Genomic DNA, 24,419 nt, shown 5'->3' on the forward strand with positions numbered 1-24,419 from the left:
TTGCATCTTACGAAAAAAAAATATGAAGAAGAAGAAAAACAAAAAAAAAATAACAAAGGACCCAAAATTGTTATTGTAATTGTGATAGCGGGTACAACATTTAATTCGAATAAAGAGGGGAGATGAGGCGGATATCGATATAAACATAAGAATACTACAAATATTTTAGCTATGGCCTACAAGAGCCAATGTATCGTAGAATATATTCGGGTATTATTGTTTTTTCAGAAGGTGTTTTTTCAGGCAGTACCTGAAACTGGAAACATATTTCGACCGAAAAGAAGGTGGTAAGTTGTTATAGAAGTCAGCTATTGTATATGTAAATGACATTCTGAATAGTTCTATGGAGTGTCTAACAACATGGATCATTTTGCGCCTGATGTTCACATTATGAACATCAGTTCGATAAGTTATTTTGTTATATAGGTAGGGAGGTGTTCTATTGACAATAACTTTATGAAATAATGTCGCCTATCGTACATTTTCAGCCACCTGACTTTTTTGAGTGTATGGTTCTCTTTTCTTGATACCGTATGAAAATCTCAAATAAGAGTTTTGAACTCTTTGAATTCGTTATTGCTCATTTTTATTCAGAAAATAATGATACACTACGTCACAATGGTTGAAAATAGATAATATCCACGAATCACAAATGAGTAATTTGGTTTTCAGGCTCACGACATGCCTATGAGGGTATAATACTTTCATTTTCCCAAATGCTCTTTGAATCAATGTTGAAGTATGTTTTTTGAATTTCAGTTCGTCATCGATAAAAACTCCTAGATTTTTAACCTGATTCACAACTGGTAAAACAGTGTCATCAATTTTTATCATCAGATCGCTAAGTTTCGACCTTGTGACTTTCCTTCCAAATACAATCACAGAGCATTTGAAATTATTGACTTCCAGGGCATGTTTCTTCGATACATTAACGAATTGATTCAAATCCTCATATTTTTGTTTTGCTGTACAGAGTCAGGAGTAAAAAAGAGTAATACAGCTGTGTATCATTGGCATTATGATATTTGAGTTTTTTCAAACAGTTTGTCAAATGGGAGGTGTAAATTATCTAGAGGATCGGTCCAAGGATTGAACCCTGTGGGACACCTGACATCTGACATGTGGTTCCCACTCTAGCAATTTGTTGTCTATGTGAAAGATATGAATCGAACAATTTCAAAGTGTTTTGAAAAAGTCCATTACAATGTAATATAGATCGAAGGAGTTGATGATTCAATGTATCAAAAGCTTTGCTAAAGTCAATAGTAGGACAGTGATTTCGTCTCTATCCGATGCTGTGACGATATCATCTAATATGTTCAATAAAGCTGTAGCACAGCTATAGTTTGGTCTGAAACCAGATTGCATAATTGGAAGTACATTGTTGTTGTGAAGGTGGTTTCTCAACTGTTGAGCAATAGCCTTTTCCAAAATTTTAGAAAGAAATGGAAGAAGACTTATAGGACGCAAGTCTTTGAATTCCTTAGGTTATTGGTACCACGATAGACTGATTCCACATACTTGGGAAAACTTTCTTCTCCAAGCAAAAGTTTATAATATGTAAAATAACGGGCACAACAGAGATTTAAGAGAAAATTATCGAGATCATCGATTCCTTTTGATCTACTTTTTATTTGTGACATGAAGGTTAACAATTCATTTTCGGTGATCAATGTCAATTCAAAAAATGATGTGATAGAATCATTCACATTATTACTGTATAAATTGTTCCAGATTTGGGTCAACCCTATTACACCTTATTAAACGTGGTGAATTCGTGTCCTATTGAAAACCATTCTCACTATACTTACACCAAATGAATATTTTCTTAGACCTCCTTGTATAAACAAACTGACGCCATTTAAATTAAAATAGCTTCGAGGAATACACTTCAATAACTCATCAGTCCACTTAGCACATGCACATGTCATCTTCGCTAGGAAATTACAATTATCCCGACATTAATTGGTCCAGTTCGGTGGGAGCCTCGCTTCGGCTGTTACAATGTGTAACTATGTGCCTGTTTTAATTATAGTTGTTTGGAACTTCGTGATAACCAAGCAAGTGGTGGATTTAACGCACGCCGAGGATATAAAATTCGTATATCCCAGAGTTAATGTGGAAGCTGTGCGCAGAAAAAGGGGCATTATTGAGGAGCAATCTGTGGATGATGGGAAAGTGAAGGTAAATGGGACATAAAAATGTCCTCTGCTTCCGTGATCAGATATATATTGCCAATAATTTTTGTTGGGTATATAGATCATAAGTTTGGTAAGTTTATTTTCTGAATGGCGTGAAACACGTCTCAAAATGACCGACAACAGAAAAGCAAAACCGAAACATATATTAAATATTTCAACACAAGAACCTTAGTCACAAGCTACCGAAAACTGACACACTCAAATGCCAATTGAACCGTGTCTTTCATCATTTTTATGACACTGTGTCCACGCTGTCACTTAAAGATCAATACAATCGCTTTGAATTCTACGTCACATTAATACACTTTTTGATTGTTGACGTCACAAGTCTGCATGTGGCGGGCATCTACATGAACAATTTTTTGATGAAAATACACTGGTATTTATACAGTAAGTCATCATGCATGTATTTATTTTCTCCATTCCCATCTGCCGCCTTGACTCTCCAATTTAGGAAATTCTTTCTTTGTAAATTCTCTTGTATTTGTTATTTTCGGTGGTAGGTTATGTAAGGTTAGGTCCGAAGTGATTGGGTCTATTGGAGTCTCCACCGCAATCCGCAAGGGTTTATTGTGGCTCACACCTATTCACACTCGACCAAATAAACCCTGCTTCTTAACGAAGACGATTAGTTTGTAAAGTGAGTGGTCTCTCAGGTCAGATGGTGAGAGTACGGCTCTGCCGAACTCTAAAAACCTGATTCAGTTTCCAGCGGGGCAGGCACAAAGTATGTGCTCTGCTATTTCATCATTTTCCAAACAGAGGCGACATTCACTGTCCGAGTCTCGGCATATGACAATTCAAATTACAGTGACCTGAAGAAAGGCCTCTTAGATATCGTAGTTCATTCCTACTATAGTCCAACCACTGTTTGGTATCAATAAACGCATCAACATGAGTTCCCGCCCGCTCACGGGAATAGAGGAATCCTTGATGAGGAAAGGCTTGAATTTCGCCATTACGCCAACATCTTTGCCCACTTTAGAAATAATTACTGCAGTGCATTCCACCAGTTCCCTTATTGACCAGACCGAGGCAGAAGAGTTCAGATGGAAAATTAGAGAACAGCTGGATCGAGAACCAGTTCCAACATATAACATCAGCAATGAAGAACGTAGAGCTCTGAACGGCCTACGTAGAGACAACACCATCAAGATCCTACCTGCAGATAAAGGAAACGCTACTGTGGTAATGGATATCGCTCTCTACGAACAGAAGATCGAAGAGTTTCTTCAAAAGGGACGATACACAAAGATCGTACGGGACCCTACTACATCAATCGAAAGGAAGTTGTACCAGATTTTGAAAATACACCAAGTCTATTTTTCGGACAAGGAAAGATCATCGCTAACACCACACCACAGTAAGCCCCCTCACTTGTATGGACTACCCAAAATCCACAAGAAGGACGTTCCACTTAGACCGATCATCAGCTCCAGAGATTCGGCTGCTCAAAACTTGTTTAGATTTGTACTTCCCTTAATACAACCATTACAAGGAAAAACATCGTCTTTTGTGAAGAATTCAAGGCATTTTGTCGAACTACTAGGGTCAATTGAGGTCACTCAGGAAGATCAACTAATTAGTTTCGACATGGAAAGCCTTTACATCAACGTTCCGGTCGAAGAAGCACTCCAAATCATACAGAGAAAGCTATCCGAAGACGGGAACCTGAAAGAGAGAACGAATCTACCTATAGAAGTGATTATGGAATTACTAGGATTCTGTGTACGAAACTGTTATTTCCAACTGAAGGACGAATTATTTTCACAAGATGAGGGACTGCCAATGAGATCGCCACTTTCACCAGTCATAGCCAACATATATATGGAGTGGTTTGAAACTCTAGCCATTGAAGAAGCCCACAAGGAACCTCGATTCTGGTAGAGATGTGTTGACGACACCTTCATAATATGGAACCATGGGAACACTGAACTAGACGTCTTCCTGAAACACGTCAACAGCGTGAGACCTTCCATCACTTTCACAATGGAGAAGAGAACCGACACTAAGTGGGAAACATCTGTATACCGAAAACCCACTCATACGGGACATTATCTGAACCACGAATCCAACCACCATCAATCAACTGAAAGAGGAATCATCAAGACTTTATTAGACCGTGCTTTCGGGCTCTGTAACACGAAGGAAGGTCTCGAGAAGGAACTGGATATCATCAAAAATGATCTTCAACGGAATGGCTACTCCAAAGCGATGGTAGAAAAAACCTTGGCTAAAAGACAGCAGGAGCCTCGCAAGGAAGAGAAGCCGTCACAACCAGTGCTTGCACTTCCCTACATCAGAGGATTATCGGAGAGGATGAGAAGAATTGGTTCCAAGTACAACATCAGAACCTGTTTCAGATCCGGCAACACTATCCGTAGCAGCCTCACGAAAACCAGGCCACCAAACACGGACTGCGATTCCAAGAATTGCATTTACCGGATACCTTGTGAGTGCGGAAAATCCTATATTGGTGAAACTAACAGGCCATTGAATGTTCGCATTGCCGAGTACAAGAAGCACACACAGCGAGGGGAAACCAGCAAATCAGGAATAGCAGACCATGTCTGGACTCATCAACATAACATCGAGTGGTCCCAAGCTGAGATCTTGCACAGAGAGGAACATTGGTTTAGGAGAAAATTCAAGGAAGCCGCTTACATGTTATCCAACAACGTATTCAGCCAAGCCAGCGTAGAAATACGCAACATATGGAAACCCATCATCAAGCGAAAAATGGTCAACTCCCGCCAAACGATCATCTCTCACGGAACCAATGAAGCGGAAAATGGAAATCGGGGATAAGTGAAAGTACTAGAACGACCTTTAAATAGTCATCTCTCAGTCCAGTCATCACCCGAAGACGATTGTAGATACTAACAATCGAAACGTCGTGAGCTAACGTGACTTGGAATCTCTCAACTTTTTATTTTTGTTTTCTTCTTTCATTTCTTTATTTTTATTTATTTTTGTTCAATTGTTCTATTTTACTTGTATTTTATTTCACTATAATTTCATTTCAGGTTTATTTTTGCTTAGTATAATTGTTATTTTCAGCTATTCATTTTTAATTCTTCTTTTGTTAGTTGTTCCAGGGATTTCAAATCATTTTATATAGTAGACAATGCAAGTCCGAACTAGTGAAAGGTTCTGGTCCGATGAAGTTGTTTGCAGCACCCTCCTTTGCAAGGAAGTCAGCATCCTCATTGTTCGGGGGTAGGACACGCGGAATAAATATTCCAAACGCTTAACATCGACCCCTACCATAGTTTTGTTTTTTGGTAAACAGACGAAGAGGATGTGTCTTGATACATTATTGAAACTGAAAACACATGTTAGGGAATCAGACCTAATGAAAGCTTAGAAGTGGTATTGGTACTACTAATGTACATCTCTAAGGTCTTTTGATTTTAGAGAGGTCAAAGGCAACTGCCTTTACGTTTACCACAACCTACTGTGTAGGCAGTTGGAGGAGATTTATTTCCTTATACTATCGTGCAGTTTTGAGTTGCAGTCAAACTAGATTCTTCTGTTAGGGCCATTTGTTTTCTGAGGTTGCTCATAAATCATTCTCATGAGCTCCAGGGGATTATTCACCGTTTAAGGGATTATTCTCGTCAGAGATAGATTTTTTCCAGATTATCAAGTTCTAGTTACATTTCCAGTCTTTTTCCCAATTCCCTGACATATTTTCGAGAGGACGGAGCTCTCCGTTCCTCTCTCCGCTCCACCGGTTTAGTGAGACTTGACCGTTTTTCCGCTCGATTAAAGCTTTTCATATGTCGCGTATCTCTACGCTAGCTTGGCTGAACGCGTCGTTGAACAAATATATGCAGCTTCTTTGATCTCCTTTCAAACCAGGGTTCCTTCCTGTCCTGTCCTGTCCTGTTCGGGACCACTTGATATTATGTTGAAGAGTCCAAACATGCTCTACTATTCCCAAATGCAATTCTTGGCATCCGCAGTCCGCGTTTGGTGGTCTGGTTTTCGTGAGGCTGCTACAGATGGTGTTTCCAGATCTGAGCAGGTTCTGATGTACTTGGACCCAATTCTTCTTATCCTTTCCGACAATTCTCTGGAGTAGGGAAGAGCAAGCACTGGTTGTGATGGTTTCTCTTCCTTATGATGCTCTTGTTGTCAGAATTTGTTGCATCATCACTTTGGAGTAACCATTCCGTCGAAGATCTTTTTTGATGATGCCTAGTTCCTTCTCGAAACCTTCCTTCGTATTACAGAGCCCGAGAGCACGATCTACTAGAATCTTAATGATTTTTTTTGTGTAGATTGATGGTGGTTAGATTCGTGATTCAGATACTGTCCCGTGTGAGCGGGTTTTTGGTATACAGATGTTTCCCATTTAGTATTGGTCCCCTTCACCAATACGTTCAAGAATGGCAATTCGTTGTGGATTTCCTTCTCCATTGTGAAATTGATGGAAGGTCTCACGCTGTTGATGTGTTTCAGGAAGGCGTCTTGTTCAGTGTTCCCATGGTTCCATACTATGAAGGTGTCGCCAACGTATCTCAACTAGACTCGGAGCTTCTTGTGGGCTTATTCAAATGCTTCTGTTTTTTCTTCTTCATAGTCGATCACAAAAAAATCCTAATTAATTCATAAAGTAAGAGGGAGGGGAGTCTTTTCGTCGCACTGTGTATAAATGATACTCAAAGATGAGGGATCAATGTTAACTTGTTCGTCAAACTCCATTTCCAAAAAGAACATAATTTGATATACTGGTAAGGCTTCAGATACAGTTCACCAGTTTGCTCTCCTCCACCTTTTCAAAATTTCCCAACAAAAACTAACATTTGGACTTGCATGCATGTCTCGAGAAAGTTACTCCCACTTTTCCATCAAGAAACTTCAAAACTGCCTAATCAACTCTTCCCCAAGGTCGTCGAGATTGGAGATTGGGCGGTGGAACTCGGTCCCGAAAATAATCTAGTTGTAGCCGACGGATTACAGACCGAATGGATCAATTTGGGCGGCCGTGGAGAGTTGAAGGCGGTTGAAAGATGCGATTACCATAAGGGGGCGGTGAAAGGACTGGAGAGCTTGTCTACGGCCGCTGTGACCCTTTGCGGAGACCTTATGAGGGCATATGTTGGAATTGGTGACGTGGCTTACTTTCTGGAGCCGTTCGATGAAGCCACTGGGGAGCACGTGTTGTATAAAAGGTTAGTATACCGCCAAAATTGAATCTTCTCTTTAACTGACCCGGTGAACTCTGCACCACTTTTTACAATGATGTCGAAAAATATGGAGCACTCATTTAATCATCAATAACTAGGGATAATAAACTTTATTCAATGAGATTTTCGTACTTTATTGATTGGGTACTTTGACAAAAGAAGCAATTTCATCGTTACCAAATAATAATAATGAGGTCTTTATTGCTTTTCAGTTGTATTTATACATGTGAACTGAATAACTGTGTGAGATTCATTTTGGCAATTGGCACCGGAAGGTGCAAACTGCCGTCTGTTCTTCCACCTAACCCGAAACAGACTACTGAATATCAAGTTAGAAAAACACAAAAAAAGAATGTGTGTGTACTTATGTAAGTACAAAAATCTATTAGAGTTTATGTTGATACTATTGTCATGTTCTACTGTGTATGAGACAACCTGACGATAAATTTCGTTATTTTAAGTCTTGAAATAACTTCAAAGAACCATTCAATTTAATTTATTATTTGGAATATTTGAATTTTTCCGAACTTCAATAATTATTATTTGTATATACTATTAATTTTTCAATTTATTTGTACACTTATTACATATTAAATAATGATAATAATAAAATAATATCAGTTTATGATTTAAATAAATAATATATATCGCCAACTAACCTCAAATTCTACGAACGTACTCAAAGTGACGTGTAAAAACCATTTTTATCTATGGAATGCCAATTTACTATACCTATATTATACTGAAAAATAATCTATATACATATAGTTCAACTCAGCAATGAACAAACATTTTCATTCAACAATCAATGGAATGTATTATTCGAGTAAATTCAACAAACGTTTGAATTCCACATATAATTTAGACCTTTGAATAAAATGTTAGTTATTTATTTGACTGTTGAATTATAATGGAACTTTAAATTCACTTTCTGAAAGTAAGTTTGGGAATAAAATTTCAATGAATATATTTGAATGACTGTCAAAGTTTTACCATGAAACATTGTTGGTAATAAAATAGACTTTTGTTTGTTTGAAAATATAGCAAATGAACTTTCCATACTAAATATTTTTCTATGACTAGTAGAGATTGTTATATTTCAATTTTATTAAAAGTGTTGAATATTTCCAACATTCACTTTAATGCATTTAGTTTAAAATTTGGTTACTTTTGTGCAAAACATCCTCAAGCAAGTATCATTTTATTTCATCAATCTTTTTAAGAAGCTAATTTCTGACAAAGAATTACATTTTTTGATGATTTAAAAAGTTTGTTGAATTTGAAAGATACATTTAAAACGATTGTTGATAATCTTAATTCGGCGCTGGTATCGAGCGGATTTATCAAGAACTTCAGGTGTTACATTGATGATTTAAAAAGTTTGTTGTATTTGAAAGGTACATTTAAAACGATTGTTGATAATTTTAATTCGGCGCTGGTATTGAGCGGATTTATCAAGAACTTCAGGTGTTACATTGATGATTTAAAAAGTTTGTTGTATTTGAAAGGTACATTCAAAACGATTGTTGATAATTTTAATTCGGCGCTGGTATCGAGCGGATTTATCAAGAACTTCAGGTGTTACATATGGCAACATGCTAGTTCATTTATAGTACGACACAACGCCGTTCAACCGTGTAGCTGAATAAAAATTATCAACAATCAATTTAATTCATGTATCACTGAAATTCAACAAACAAAATGATTCAGATCATTTCAAAGGAATATTAGTGAAAGTAAAAGGGGGTGGCACGCCGTTTTACTTTCTGTTGGTATTTTGTAAAAATGAATTGTTTTGACTGTTGCATTTTAGGTGATACATGAATTAAATTGATTGTTGATAATTTTTTATTCGTCGCGGTCCATACTATGACCAACGCCATACATATATGCAGTTGAGTAGTTCCATAAAAATACGCCCGACGTCAGCGCCGAATAAAAATGATCAACAATCAATTTAATTCATGTATCACTGAAATTCAACAAACAAAATGATTCATATCATTTCAAAGGAATATTAATAAAAAGCAAAACGGCGTGCCACAAAATGGCTGCCTATAACGCATTCATATATAGAATGTTAAGGATACCACTCAGCAATGAAGCCCGAAACAAAGAACGGAAAATCATATACCAAATAGCGAACGAAAACGGATACACCCAAAAGACAATAGATAAACTAGAAAACAGAATCAAACGAAAAATACAGAACAAGGATCAAGCTACCCCAACAGACGAAACAATACAACGATGGACAGCATTTACGTACGTAGGACACCAAACCAAGAAACTAACAAACATCTTCAAACCACTGAATATCAACATCACATACAAGCCGAAATAGGTGTTTTTAAGGCAGTGCTCTGCTAGATCCGTGATATGTTGCGGAAAGCTATGATCAGTTCTAATGGTGGCTAGGGCTTCGTTTATGGGTATACTCGGGTAGAGGGATTTTATGTCTAGGCTGGCAAGGATGTCGGTGTCGTTTAGTTTGATGTTTTTAATGATATCCACCAATTGCTCTGAGTTTCTCACATAAGATTCTGCCAGCTCCGTCTTTGGTTGCATGATTTTGGATAAGTATTTCTCTAGATTTTGTGCCCGTGAGTTGATGGCACTCACTATTGGTCTTAGTGGAACGTCCGTCTTGTGAATTTTTGGAAGGCCATACAACTTCGGGCATTTGCTGGACTTTTCCCGAGGTATGGTTTTTTGCTCGATTTCCCGACCTAGCTTGAAAGACTGGATTTTGGCCTTTGTGGTTTTCTCTAAATATGTCGTCGGGTCTTTGGCTGATGGTTTATAAGAACCGTCTTGGAGGATGTTCATCATCTTTTTCTGATAGTCCGTGGTATTCATGACTACTGTCGCATTGCCTTTGTCTGCCGGTGTTATTATGATGTTCTTGCTATTTTTCAAGTTCTGAAGGGCATCTCTTTCTTTCCTTGGTAAGTTGGATTTGGGTGGTTTTTGTGTTTTTAGGACATGTGCAACTTCATGTCGTATATCCTCTGCGGTCTCTGGTGGCATGTCTTGTAAGGTGGCTTCCAAACTGGAGATTATTTTCTCATTTGGGACTGTTTTTGGTGTGATGGCAAAATTGAAACCTCTACTGAGTACGTGTGTTTCGTCGTCGGTGAGAGTGTGATCCGAAATATTATACACTACCGTTTTGGTTTCGGAAGTCGTGTTGGACTTGGTGGTGTGTCCGAGATGCTCAAACTTTTTCTTGAGTTTTTCTGTTTTTATTTGTGTGTTTGTCTCTGTTCTCCAGGCGGTGATTTTGTCAATTTCGGTCCAGATGTAAGGGTGCAGGGTCTGGCTCAGTTGTATATGTAGTTGATATGTTTCCTTCTCTGTAGCTGCTAATTTTTTTTTTTTAAGAAAAAGTTTGAGTACACTACCTGTAGTTGTGAAGTCCTCTCAAATATTTTCTACAGATAGGACCATTCGGAAAACATTCATTGAAAATCCTTTCGGTCTCGTGAAAGTTACGCGTCGCACCGTGAATAAAAACTGCTTCAATTTTTTCTTCCAATGGACGAGAATTGACCATTTTAGAGATTGTTGACATGGTACCTTTCTACTAGTAAAACCGGAAACTAAATGAGAATATTCTAACAGAACAGTGATGTTCATTGTCGCACTGACATTTTTTGTCTTTTTCATAAACAAAAAATAAACTAACAAACCTTATCGGGTTGTTGGAATTGCCATATTATGGCAGATAAAAAGGAATATTTCTAGAAATATCGATATTAATGTGTTTGTCTTCAGGAAATTATCAAATGTTCCGCCATTTTGTAGTAGGTGAAGATATTGACTTCATATTCTAGGGTTGTGAAGCATTTGTCAGGAGCTTCAAAAAAATGTGTCACAAGATTCCCCTTTCCATTAAATTTTTTGCCAGATAGCGCCCAGTTGCCATCTTGAAAGTTTCATCTGTCAATTTCACTTCAAAATAAAGTATGCTTCGATTTCATTATCCCAAATTTCAATTTTTTGAGTTGACCCGTTCAAAAAATAAAAGGGGGTTACATTAAAGAAATGCACTGTAAATCAGGATAGTTTCCTATAAAAAATATTCTGAAAAAAATCTGAATTCACAGCAGGAACATCCATACTATCCTGAAACGCTCTCCATCGGTCCTGCAACCTGCTACCGCTCAGTGGATGTTCAATCTCACCGGAGACACCATAGATATCGACAGCGGCGAGGAGAATATTGAATTTGAACACGTTTTCCAGGAAGAAACTGATCCCTTCTTCGACGCGGAGGACTCGAGCAGGGAGACCACTGGAGGCAATTCATCCACCGCAGGAAGTTCCGTCCCGTTTTACGTGGGAGGATGGCACCGGGAGCAATTTGCGGACGACGAAGACGGTTATTTTTATGACACGGCTTGGTCCGCCAACGTGGTGCAAGGTGAGTGGGGAATGATACGGGGAAAGTCGGGAAGATAGAGAGGTGATGATGTGTTTAACTTAGAATAAAGTTAGTTTATCGCCAAAATTGAATTTTCTCTTAGATTAGATCAAGATCTTCAGATGATGTGGTGCTGCAGGTTTTTCCGGGTTTTCCTGCAGCTGAAAAAGCAAATGCGCCACTGGAATCAATGAAGTCGCCCCGGAGCGCCAATTAATTTTTATTGTTGTATTTATTTTATTTTTAATGTCATAAATATACTATTATTTATATAAATATAATTAGAATTTTCTCTTCAACTAGTTGAAATTAATGTCTTCTGATTGTATGAATGAGAGAACTGACATTGATAATCTCATCAGTATATACAGTAACTAATTGGAACTACCCCAAAAAACATCAAGATAATAATGAAAATTGTATCAATCAACTCTGTCTGTAGAGTCAAAGATTATCAAATCATCATGCCCATTGAAAAAAGAAATGTTTTAAAAGATATCAATTTTTGGGGAAAAACGTATTGGATTTCTACTCCTCAGTCATTAGGTACATGAATAACGCCTTTGATGCCCTAGCCCGTGGACCTTACATCAGGCATTTTCTCCTCTATCTAACGCCGCCACTGCCAAGGGAACCCCTATTCCTCCGAACTCATCTCCTCCCCGTACCACCAGTGCAAGGCGCCGGCAATACGGAAAGACGAATTTGCGGGGTAGAAGATCTTTTTTTATTTCTCAATAAATTACAAATCAATCCTTACTCCCTAGTACATCAATTAATACTTTGAAAAATTCTGGCTCCTAGATATAATAACAAAGAAATGAACCAAAAAGGTAATCTTCTATTTGACCCAACCCGTATATCCCAGTTGTACAAAGTTATCTTTGCAGATCCTTGGATGTATTTACAATCAAGCAGTACCACTTCCGGCCATGACTGGGAAGACCATGACCCTTCTTCATAGTTATCGTGTTTACGTGTGTGCCGCTCTACACTTATCCTTTCCTTTCTTCCCTCACCACATTGTCCGCCGAGTCATTAACAAAACGAATCCATTCTTCCATTTTCCCATTTACATCTCTCAACATAATTTCACCATTCATCCTTTCCGTCCTCTCCTTCTACTCTCGCCAACCAATCATGTCCCCAGTCATACATCTATGAATCACGTATTCTACCGTTTCAGGCTCCCCATATTCACGGGGGCAGGGAACCTCCGGACCCAGGTTAAATCTTGCCAGGTATCCCGGAAAATTCCCATGCCCAGTGAGCAGTTGGACAGCCTTCCGCGACAGATCCAATAATTTATATTCGACTGTTCCGCGTGATCACGGTACGTACTCCCCTATCATTCCTCTCCTCAATCATCCGCTGATTCATTGCTACCCTTATACTCCCCACTCTTCCTGCTTTCACTCTTTCTACAGCCATAGCAGTACCGTCATTAGGTACAGACAGAAACTTGTATCTGAATGAAACTTTTGAGCAGGACCTACACATCTTTGTGAAATAACCGTCGCATGAGCATCGCTGAGGAATTATTAAATGGCATCAACGGCGATCCAGATTTGCTCAAAAGGGTTATAACTGCTGAAGAATCATGGGTATATGCGGTGTGCGATGTGGTAACGGTCGTGCACTGCGACAAAGTTACCACATCGCCCTTGATAATATCCACCGTAGTAGTAGACGAAACGTCAAACATAAAAACCATGCAGACCATGGCTAAAAAACCGGAAAATAGCTGTCACCCAGTTATCTACGGCCGTGAAAGTTTGAAGTTGTAATGCTTAGCCACAGCTACGTATTCCAGTATTTCTAGCCACGAGAATAGACCGATTAATTTTCAATTCAGAAATTTAAAAGCCCTGCCCTGATCCTCATAAAATTCAAAGGCCTGGGTAAGCTATGGGAATGTTTAAAAAAATAATCTGCAGGTTCTTCGCTAGACGCGTAGTCAGAGAACGTCAGACCAGACGAAAATATATCAACTGTCAAACCTTGTATCTCTAGAGAGCACAGCTATCTGTATTTGTAGAGTAGGAAGGGTGAGCACTTAGACCACATGTGGCCCATTGTATATCCTCCCGAGGAGTTGTCCTCCTGGGTCATCGTCCATCCTTCCTTTCCAGGAAGGTGGACAGGTCGCTGGGAGACGTCTCGTTCATATCGGCAGGTGTAGACCAAGACTCGCCGGACACACACTCTCTTATTGACGATAACTCCGGACATGCCTGACAGTCTCATCTTCCTGTTCACACATCCTGCATAGAGGTGTGTCCACTAGCCCCATAATCTAGAGGTGTTTCCTTAGTTGACAGTGGCCGGTCAGAAATCCTACTGTTAAGCGTAGATTTTTCCTGGTCATCTCCAGATATTTCTTCGGCGCCAGCTTCCCAGGATCGCCCAGGGTGATCCTGGCAAGACTGCATCCTTTGATTCACAGAAAATTTCCTGCAAATGTAATTGGCAATACAAATGAAAGAGTCGACCTTCAATTTTGGAACGGGCACACCTGCAGGCCGGTTTCGGGCCTGTTAGCCACTCGTCAGTGCAAGATGTTCGCTCCAACCTAAGATGAGGAATGAAATACTCTGAAAGAATTTCGATTTTCAATTATGGAAAATCATCGACTTTAGGTCGATGATGGTCACTATCTGGCACTGACGAGTGGCTAAGGAGCCCGAAACCGGTCTGCAAGTGCGCCCGTTCCAAAATTGAAGGTCGAATCTTTCAGTTGTATTGCCAATTGCATATGCAAGAAATTTTCTGTGAAGATTCCTGCACTGACCCCTCTCGAATATAATCCAACGACGTTTGTGGTATTAGCCAGTGGAGTAGTTGTTTTCTGATAGGCGTCAGTCCATTCAACCTACTGTGTAGGTATATCCGAGACGGGCTTGAACATTTAAAGTTAATTTCTTTAGATTTGTTTACTGCCTGTCTTCAAGCATAGCCCACTGACTAATAAGAAAACTATAATGTATATTAAAAAAAAGGTTTAATGTGTGGAAACGGGCGGCTGATGCGATCTTGAATATTATTTTATTCTGTAGTAAGGGAGATCAAAAGTGTGAAATTCGAGAGGAAATCGAACAGTGTAGGGCGAAAATCAAAACAGATGAAAATTCCGTATGCCGAAATCGTGTATAATCGTGTTAAAATTGAGGTGAAGTTGTTCCGATATTGTTTTGGATAACCTTGCAGGATTAGCCCGGACGAGCTAGGAAAGGCGGCTGTACATTTGTAATAACCGTTATTTGGATTTTTTGGGACGAAGTTAGCCATAAAACTCAGTTTACAAAGTAGATCTAATATTTGAATCATAGTAAGGTAGCGGTCTGAAACTGTCGGCCTAGCTACGTATTATAGTCACTCTCGTACATAGTAGAAATGACGGCGAGATTTTATTATTATTATTTTCTTTTAGTTTTCTATTTTGTTGTATCATTTTTCTTTGTTGCTATATTATTGAATATATGAGTTTTAGTTTTAAAGCCGGCTTTTATGTCAAATTCTAGCATAGTAATCTCTTAGAAAGGAGTATGTCTTAGTAACATCCAAAATTTGATGTGGAGAAATCAATTTAACAAAACAGTCACGGCTGGTGGTAACCAGTTAGTGAGCCGTATATGTTACACATTTCTGTTTGGAATTCTTGACATGAGTTAATTTTCGGTTGTCCCGAAATAGTTTTTCAGTTGTTTTTCATCAGAAATACCTCCGAATTTCATATTTCTAACTTTAGTGAATGGTACCGTGTACAATGAATTCGTTGTAAACCGGTTTACTTTGAGTATTTTAAAACTACTGTCCTAGACATATATAGATATTGAAATTCTGAATGAATAAGACATTTCTATCATTCCAGCACGGAAATCGACAGGCTCAAACCTGCCGCCACGTTGGATGGAAATCGCAGTTGCAGTAGACTATACCCTAGTCGCTTTCCACGGCAATGGTAAAGTAGAACAATATGTTCTGTCGCTGTTAAATATTGTGAGTAGGATATATTTATCACTTTGTTGAACTTATCGATTATTAGTGTCCGACCGAAACTGGTTTTCATGACCGAAACCGAAACCGAAAACAAATTTCGGCAACGAAACCGAAACTTCCTTACAAGGATTATATTTTGAGGGAAAAATAAAGAAAACATTATTATAATCAGTCAGTCTCTATTTTTTTATCTTTAAATCACAACGTTATGCAGTCTTCGACATTTTTACTTATTGATAATCAACATAACAAACCTTTGTTTAATAAAAAATGTTAATTGCACCCTAAAAGTACTTAAAATAGGTGAGGTGTTTATTTGAGTAGGTGTATATCGTTTTTTTGGAAATTATTGATGGTTTTTCAAAAATATTAAACATAAAATTACTTATTTAAGTTGTTACCTAATATCACAATAGGCACTCAATATTTATGTAATAAACAAAATAAATCACGAGTCACGACATAATTTTAGGCACGTGGACGCGGCAAAATATGAAATTCAACGCGCCGAACATCACCGATCACAGCGCGGAAACTCCCGAATGCAGTTTCGGTTTCGGTCGCAGTTTCGGCAGGTTTGCCGACGAAACCGAAACTAAACCGAAATGCGTTTTTTTGCCGAAACTCGACCGAAACTGGAACCGAAATCGAACTTTCGGTCGGACACTATCGATTATAGAACAACCGAGACTAAAAGGAACCATTCGAAAATGTTATTACCACTGCTAGGAATTTATTATATACAGCCCGTTTATTTTAGTTGTTTTCACCATCGCTATATCGGAAACAGTAAGACCTACTAAAGAATAAGTTTGATGTTGAAGTCTAATGAACGAAACGTCGCAGTGCAAATCAGTTCATATCATATTATAACGGAGTTCCTCTGCCATTTTTTCATATTATTCTAAATAGAGGTGGTAGAGCCGAAAACTGAATATTACAATTCTAGATTTTGGCGAATATTTCAAAAACAACAATGATATTGTCGATCTGAAAAGAGATTATTCTAGTTCCTCAAAAAAATAAACTTTTGTCATATTTCAACGACTTTGTCGGCCTTACCTTTTCCATGATAGCAACAGTGAGACAGCTATTACTGATTTATGGAAATCAGTGAAAATAAGGAGAATTTTAATTTTTCTCGAAAAATATTTATTTATTCTTCAATGTCTATTTTGTCCCCTTCGAAGTAGCCTCACTCAGATTTATCTCCTCAATTGTCACAAAACGCCATCTTTTCATGAATTTTTTCAATCTTGGGAACAGGAAAAAGTCGCAGAGGACCAAATCTGTTAAATACGACGACTGAGGTATGAGTTCGGTGTTTTTTTGTCAATAAATACGTATAAGCAATGACAGTGCAAAAGCTATGAATTGTTTTTTCACAAAACCGGACGTTTTCATCGTATAACGGCGCATAACTTCAAGATAATACTCCTTATTGGTCGTACGACCATATGGCAAGAACTCCTGATGCACTACGCCACGGTTATAGAAGAAAAAGCATTCGATACCATCAATCATGAGCTGATTTGCATGAAACTCAAATATAATGGTTTTGATAGTGCTGCCTTATTTCTCATTTGGTCTTATTTACTTGGTCGATCTCAAAAAGTTGTTGTTGATGGTCATCACTCCTTACCTCTTGATATACTATCAGGAGTACCACAGGGTTTCATTTTGGGACCTTTATTGTTCATCATTTATACTACTGACATTATCTCGTCCATCAAGAAATGTAAAATACAGGCGTATGCTGATGACATACAATTATACATGCACTTCAAAATCGATGAGTATGCTGAGGCACAAAATCTCTTCAACACTGATCTTGATTTGATCAATGGGCTATCAAGTGAACATGATTTGAAAATTAATCCTAATAAAACAATGATGATGCACTTTGGATCGCAGAATAATCGTAAATTTGCAGAAAACAATTTACATTTAGAACTAGGTCATACTATCTTGACTCCTGTCAATACAGCTAAAAACTTAGGGGCGATGCTTGACACTGATCTTAGATTCACTAGTCATGTTAAAAATTTAATGAAAAAAGCTTATATGTCATTGAAACTCTGTGATAGTTTGGTGCTAAGCCATTTCGACTACTGTGACTTCATATATGGGCCATACTTATATGATTCAGATAAAAAAAGAATACAAAAAGTGCAAAATTCTTGTTGCCGCCTAATTTATGGACTTCGTAAGTATAATTCAATTTCTGAATCCTTCGAAAACTCCCGCTGGCTTAATATGAAAAACCGTATGATTCACCATTTGGGTTGTTTTGTTCATATATTAATTACCCTTCCCCATTCTCCCCTTTCAATACAGAAACTAATTCTGCGTGAAAATATTCACTCAAGAAACATTAAACACAAAAACATATTAACTATGCCGCAACATCGCAGTGCACAGTTTCAGAGATCATTTCTTTTTGGTGCTGTAAAACTCTATAATTCATTGCCCGAGCAATTGAAGAGATTCAATATCAGGAAATTCAAATACAAATATAAAAATTATATCTATGATAGTCAATATTGTCAACTTTTGCTCATTGGACAAATTAATAAACAACAGATCAATTAAATTTAATAATTCATCTACTACAAACCTACAAACTGTTCACTACATTTCTGTTATGAAATATCAAACATATCCGAGAATAACTTGCTGTCTAGGACTTCCTTGATTTCTCATGTTCGAAACATTGATCATTCTTTGAAGGCATATCGAATATCTTCGTTTCATGTATGTTCACAACAGGTTTGGTTCTGAGATCGTCAAAAGAGATGAGATATTATACATTGCGAAGTGAAACGGATATTCATATGCAGAAATGTTGGACGATTGAAACGTTAGATTTATCAAAGAGCTTTCGATTCAGAATGCATCTCACGCTTCACATTGCTTGTTTCAACCCTCCAGTGTTTCTGAGAGCAGTAAAGCCTAATGTTTTGTTTGGGAATTCACCGGTCCTTCATCTTTCTAATTACAACAAGATGGTGAGTCTGAGTTCTGTTATTACCTGCCAAATTCGCCGGTGATTTTCTTAAGTTTCATTTTTCTTTTTATCTTCAAATGGACCGACAAAAAATGTAACGGACTTAAATCTAGCGACCTTGTGGGCCAATCCAATAATCTTCTTTGATAGATCTATCATTGAATATTAAAACTGATAATTAGAGAAATTAAATATTCTTCATAATTTTGTTAGATTTGTTAACACCAACGGAAATTTGTCTCCACATTTCCTTTGAAATGTCAAGAGATTCAAGTTTTGACTGGATCGCAAAAAATCTGACAACACCGGTTCGTGAAAGATGGCGTTGCGACGTTAAAGACATTGAGGGGGAAGAAATAAAAGTGTAATCCACTGGCCGAAGGCATTTCTTCTAAATGTTGAGACATTTTATAGGTGTCTATTGGATATCTTTAATATCTCTAATAGGCATATTGAACTCAATTTCAACAACTTGTGCCTTCCCTGAACAGTGGAAAACGGCTCAAATTTGTCTGATATTAAAAAAAGGAGACTCATATATATATATATATATATATATATATATATATATATATATATATATATATACAGTGTGACCCATTTAAAATGGAACCACCCCTGTAGAATGTGCATTTTTCAATCAATCTCAATTTTTTTTTATTGAAATATTAAGCATGAAAAACTGTATCTTGACACTAACTTTCACAATTTTAGTTTCATTTCCAAGGCACTCTATGGTTTTTTTTGTTTGTCTAAAACGGCAAAAGTTTATTAGGCAATTTTTGTTTTCAAATTTGACTACACCACTGGATTCGTAGTCGTTATAAATCAAAACTGTCAAATTTTCATTAAAAAATATTTGTTAACAACGAAGTTACAACAACTTCAATTTTGGAAACAAAGTATTTGTTTGTAATTTTTATTCAGATTATAGACATATTTGAGATCTGACAACACTGTCATCACCAAGTAGAACACCAGTGAATTTGTACAGTGAAAATCCGAAGTCAACAGCTCAATGCGTTCTACAGTTATAACTCCTGAAAATATGGTAATGTGAGAGATTTGTGGTGCAAGCGTTTTGTAATAAAAATCTGACTACGCCACTGGATTTGTGGATAATATTCCCTTAAAATCATTCATTTGAGTGTAGGTTACGAGAAGTGAAAATTAAAATAAAAATTGAATAATTGAATAACAGAAAATTAAAAGTTCATTTTCAAGTTACGCAGTAGTAGACCAAGTTCAGAATCTCATGTCATGGGATCTCCCAATTGCGCTTTTACCAAATCTTGATAGAATCTTGAAGTATTAATGGTCATACTTGTAAGCTTTTTGGAAGTTTCCCAATAATAAATAATAGTACTTTTGTAACAGCGCACCTGGAAAATCACATTTTATGAGATTCTGAACTTACTCTACCTTCTTCTATAGCTGATGAAAAAAAAATGTATACAAACAAGTTTCAAAGTATTTATTCAACAATTAATTGCCATTAAGAAAAAACTGATACTAAAATAAACATTGATTTAAAACTAAACATTCAAATTTTTGTGGCTTCTACCAAACCTCCATTAAGTTCAATACATTTATCGTATCTCTTCCGAATATTGTTTACACTATTTCTTATTTGTTGAACTGTAATTTCGGCACAAGCTTGTCGTATCCTTTGCATGAGTTCAGCTCGATTCGTTGGTCTTGTTCTGTATACTTTTTGTGTCAGAAACTTCTGTTTGGGTGGTTTCTAAAATAATCTAAAACAGCACCTTCGTTTAAATTTCTTCTTCGGTGATTATTTTTTAAAATATGTTTGCTGACTGCACCGGTTTCTTTAAATGTTTTGTTAATTTTACTGACGGTGCTTCTGTCAATGGGAAGTCGATTTGGATGTCTGTGATTGAATATCCTAGCTGCTTCTCTTTCACTATGATAATTGTCCCCAGAAATTCTCACAATTTCAATTCTTTCTTCTAATGATAATTGCAAAGCCATTATTAAATGCACGTAACTAACAACTATTATTTTATTTATGATTAACTGTCAAAATCACAGCCTACTGTTGATTTATTATAAAACCTTTGCATAATGAGTTCAGCTTCCTCAAATTATTGATATCTCCTCTAAAAGATTGTTTTAGCTGAGTTATGAAGAATTTACAGGAAACAATTTTTGTCCTGCTCTCTGTTTTATTATTGAATAAATGATTTCCATGCTTTAAATCAATTTGATTTTAGCGGCTATGCGGAAGAATGTACTAAGTACTGCATAACTTGAAAATTAATTTTTAATTTTCTGTTATTCTAGAATACACTTCTCGTAACCTACACTCAAATGAATGATTTTAAGGGAATATTATCCACAAATCCAGTGGCGTAGTCAGATTTTTATTACAAAACGCTTGCACCACAAATCTCTCACATTACCATATTTTCAGGAGTTATAACTGTAGAACGCATTGAGCTGTTGACTTCGGATTTTCACTGTACAAATTCACTGGTGTTCTACTTGGTGATGACAGTGTTGTCAGATCTCAAATATGTCTATAATCTGAATAAAAATTACAAACAAATACTTTGTTTCCAAAATTGAAGTTGTTGTAACTTCGTTGTTAACAAATATTTTTTAATGAAAATTTGACAGTTTTGATTTATAACGACTACGAATCCAGTGGTGTAGTCAAATTTGAAAACAAAAATTGCCTAATAAACTTTTGCCGTTTTTGACAAACAAAAAAAACCATAGAGTGCCTTGGAAATGAAACTAAAATTGTGAAAGTTAGTGTCAAGATACAGTTTTTCATGCTTAATATTTCAATAAAAAAAAATTGAGATTGATTGAAAAATGCACATTCTACAGGGGTGGTTCCATTTTAAATGGGTCACACTGTATATATATATATATATATATATATATATATATATAATTATATATATATATATATTTACTGACTGAAACCAGTATCATTGTAAGTATTCGTTTGGTGAAATATGTCACATTAATAAATATTTTTTGAATCAAGGTAAGTGCGATCTACCAAGATCCGTCCTTGGGATCCAACATGAAACTCGTCGTCACAAAACTAATGATATACGATAATCAAAAACAAAATGTGATCAGAAGAGGAAATGCCAAGAGATCCTTAGAAAATGTCAACATTTGGAACAGACGTCTGCATGCTTCCTTGAAACCAGGAGAACCCCGGCACGATGTTGCCATTTGGTTGACCAGATCTGACATCGGGGGACCGTCCGGATATGCACCTGTAGGAGGAACCTGCGATCCTAAGAGAAGCTGCGCTTTGAACCGGACGAAGGACTAACCAGCGCTTTCATAATTGCTCATGAAACCGCCCATATGTGAGTTATCCCTGAAAAATACCATTCATCAAAAACACATGACATGAAAAAGAACCAAACTTTCCAAGCAACAAGGCGTATAAAATGGTGTTTATTCAACTTTTCATCGTTCATTAAAACCACCTAATGACATTTCTCATCCGTGTACGCGTGATGAAAATGCTAATCTCTTTTCCAGCCTCGGTTTGAGCCACGACGGAGACAAGAAAAATGGAAATAATTGTTCAGACGAAGCTCTAGATGGAAGCGTTATGGCCCCGATGGTGTCTGCAACTTTTAATAAGTTTTCCTGGTCAGAATGTTCGAAGCGTGAGTTTGAGAAATATACCAGGTGAGTACTTGCTAATTATTATGGCGGAAATGTTGGCGATAACTCAAAATAACGTTCGGATAAGTGACACTCCAAACTAACTGATTACACTGACTTATAATGTTCTACCAGAATGGGGAATGTTCCTCAATTTGGGTTATTACAGCAAATGCAAGTTTGAACAAAATAAAGTTGAGTTTAATTCATGAGTTTTTCGAATTCACTTTGAAAAGTATTCAAATTGATGTTTCAAATGTTGGGTTTTAATGTTTGAATGGATTTTTTTCTAATTCACATATTGGCAACAGCTCGTATATCAAGTTGAAATAATTTATACGTACCTAGATATTCTACTTTAAAAAAGGAAAATTATCTTTATAAATCAACAATTGAGGCAAAATATAAATTATAGTTCAATACCACCTCCACAAGTCACATAAACAACAGTTGTTTTGTTATTTATTTATATAGAGGACGATAGGTTAGGTGCACAAAATGTCATATGTCACAGAATGTCTCAGAACATAAGTAAACAGAACAGCACGCCTCTGAAATATGTCATCTTTGTTTGTCTCATACAGGTTACATATTCATTGTCCTTTATTAGCTATAACCGATGTTGCCAAATGGTGAAATAATAACGAATTCTTTTAAATGTTGAATTCATTATAAATATTTAAATAATTTTTTAAAGAAAAAGGTTGAAATGGTATGTTTAAAATGCGTTGTTTTAGAGCTCTTTTATGAAAACCACTTGATTTTCGTCAGGAGGAGCATTCCCCATTGGAATGATGATGGGGTTTTTGCTTGGTAGGTTCAATCATTGACATTGTGTAGTGGAAAATCTTGCAAATGAGTGACAATATTTCGGATTGCTTTCTGAGATTCTCAGCAATAACATTATGAAATTAATGTATGTAGGTCTTCCAAAAAGTAGGTTTTTGTTGCTTGGGACCAGTTGGATTGGTTCATTTATTCTTCGGAAAACAGTGGGCGTATTGTGCTTTTTCATTCATCTTGCCGTTCCAGAAATACTACATCCTGCACTAGTTTTTAGACATTCTGTGTTGGACGTTTGTTTATGTGTATCTCTATAATCATTCTGAGCCTGTGGTTGCTCTGTTGGATCAGTGTTGTAGGTTTTTTCTTAGTCGATTCTTCCTCAATCGTTTTTAACACGCTTCCATTGGCTTCTTCTTATATGTTCGTTGGTAAGCGACTTCTTTGGACTCGATTTTGACTAACTTCAAACGAACAGATTTGTTTTGAACTTCGTAAACTTTTCAAGAATCGGTGACAATATAATAATTTCATGATTTTATCGCATTATCCTGTTCAGGATCGCCAGGATTGAATAATATTTTCTCACAGTCTCTGTGTGAGAGCAAGTGAGACAACCATACTGTCTGCGCATGTACATATATTTTATATTAAAAAAAATAGTTTAAAAAGATCGATAATAAGTCCTATGGCTTGATGTAACTAATGTCTTCTAATAAGTCTGAAATCTGAATAGATCTAAGTAATATAGCTGCAAGAGTTCTGGCTCATTCCTTTTGGTAAAAACACGTGTAAATTTGAGTAGATCCATTCTGGCGTTTTTTGGACCTCAGACCCAGTTCAAACAGAAGGGACAAAGGTCAGCGGCTCGTCTCTGTCAGACGTCAATTCTGTGTGAATGGGGCTTTAGACTTTTAGTTTCATTCAGTCAACTAATCAGCTACCACGCCTACAGCGTAAAACTTAAACCATCAGTAGATGAACAAAGCGGCTTCTGGCCCAAAATTCCATGTATTTTCTTATGGAGCTGAATTTTTTTCATTCATCACATCCGAGTGGAACCTAGTGGAACACCCAACTCGAGGTAAGTGTATTTCGGAGAGTGGGAGAGGGAAACTTGTAACGTAATCAATGCAGGATGGAGT

At 37.0% G+C, this 24,419-nt stretch overlaps 1 protein-coding gene across 1 annotated transcript in view; it reads left to right on the top strand.

Annotated features, from left to right (window-relative positions):
* Positions 1-1,912: 1,912 nt before the first annotated feature.
* The window catches only part of LOC111502885 (A disintegrin and metalloproteinase with thrombospondin motifs 2), a 48,633-nt gene continuing 26,126 nt past the window's right edge, over positions 1,913-24,419 (top strand). The window contains 7 exon segments of the mRNA XM_023157049.2: positions 1,913-2,184; positions 7,098-7,381; positions 11,506-11,822; positions 15,694-15,821; positions 21,848-22,130; positions 22,133-22,184; positions 22,363-22,515. Of these exon segments, the coding sequence (XP_023012817.2) occupies positions 2,005-2,184; positions 7,098-7,381; positions 11,506-11,822; positions 15,694-15,821; positions 21,848-22,130; positions 22,133-22,184; positions 22,363-22,515 (1,397 nt within the window). The 5' untranslated portion in view covers positions 1,913-2,004.

The sequence above is a fragment of the Leptinotarsa decemlineata genome, unplaced genomic scaffold, assembly GCF_025532065.1.
Source record: "Leptinotarsa decemlineata unplaced genomic scaffold, Ldec_3_MD MMD2_tig00026361_RagTag_RagTag, whole genome shotgun sequence".
Taxonomy (NCBI): Eukaryota; Metazoa; Arthropoda; class Insecta; order Coleoptera; family Chrysomelidae; genus Leptinotarsa; species Leptinotarsa decemlineata.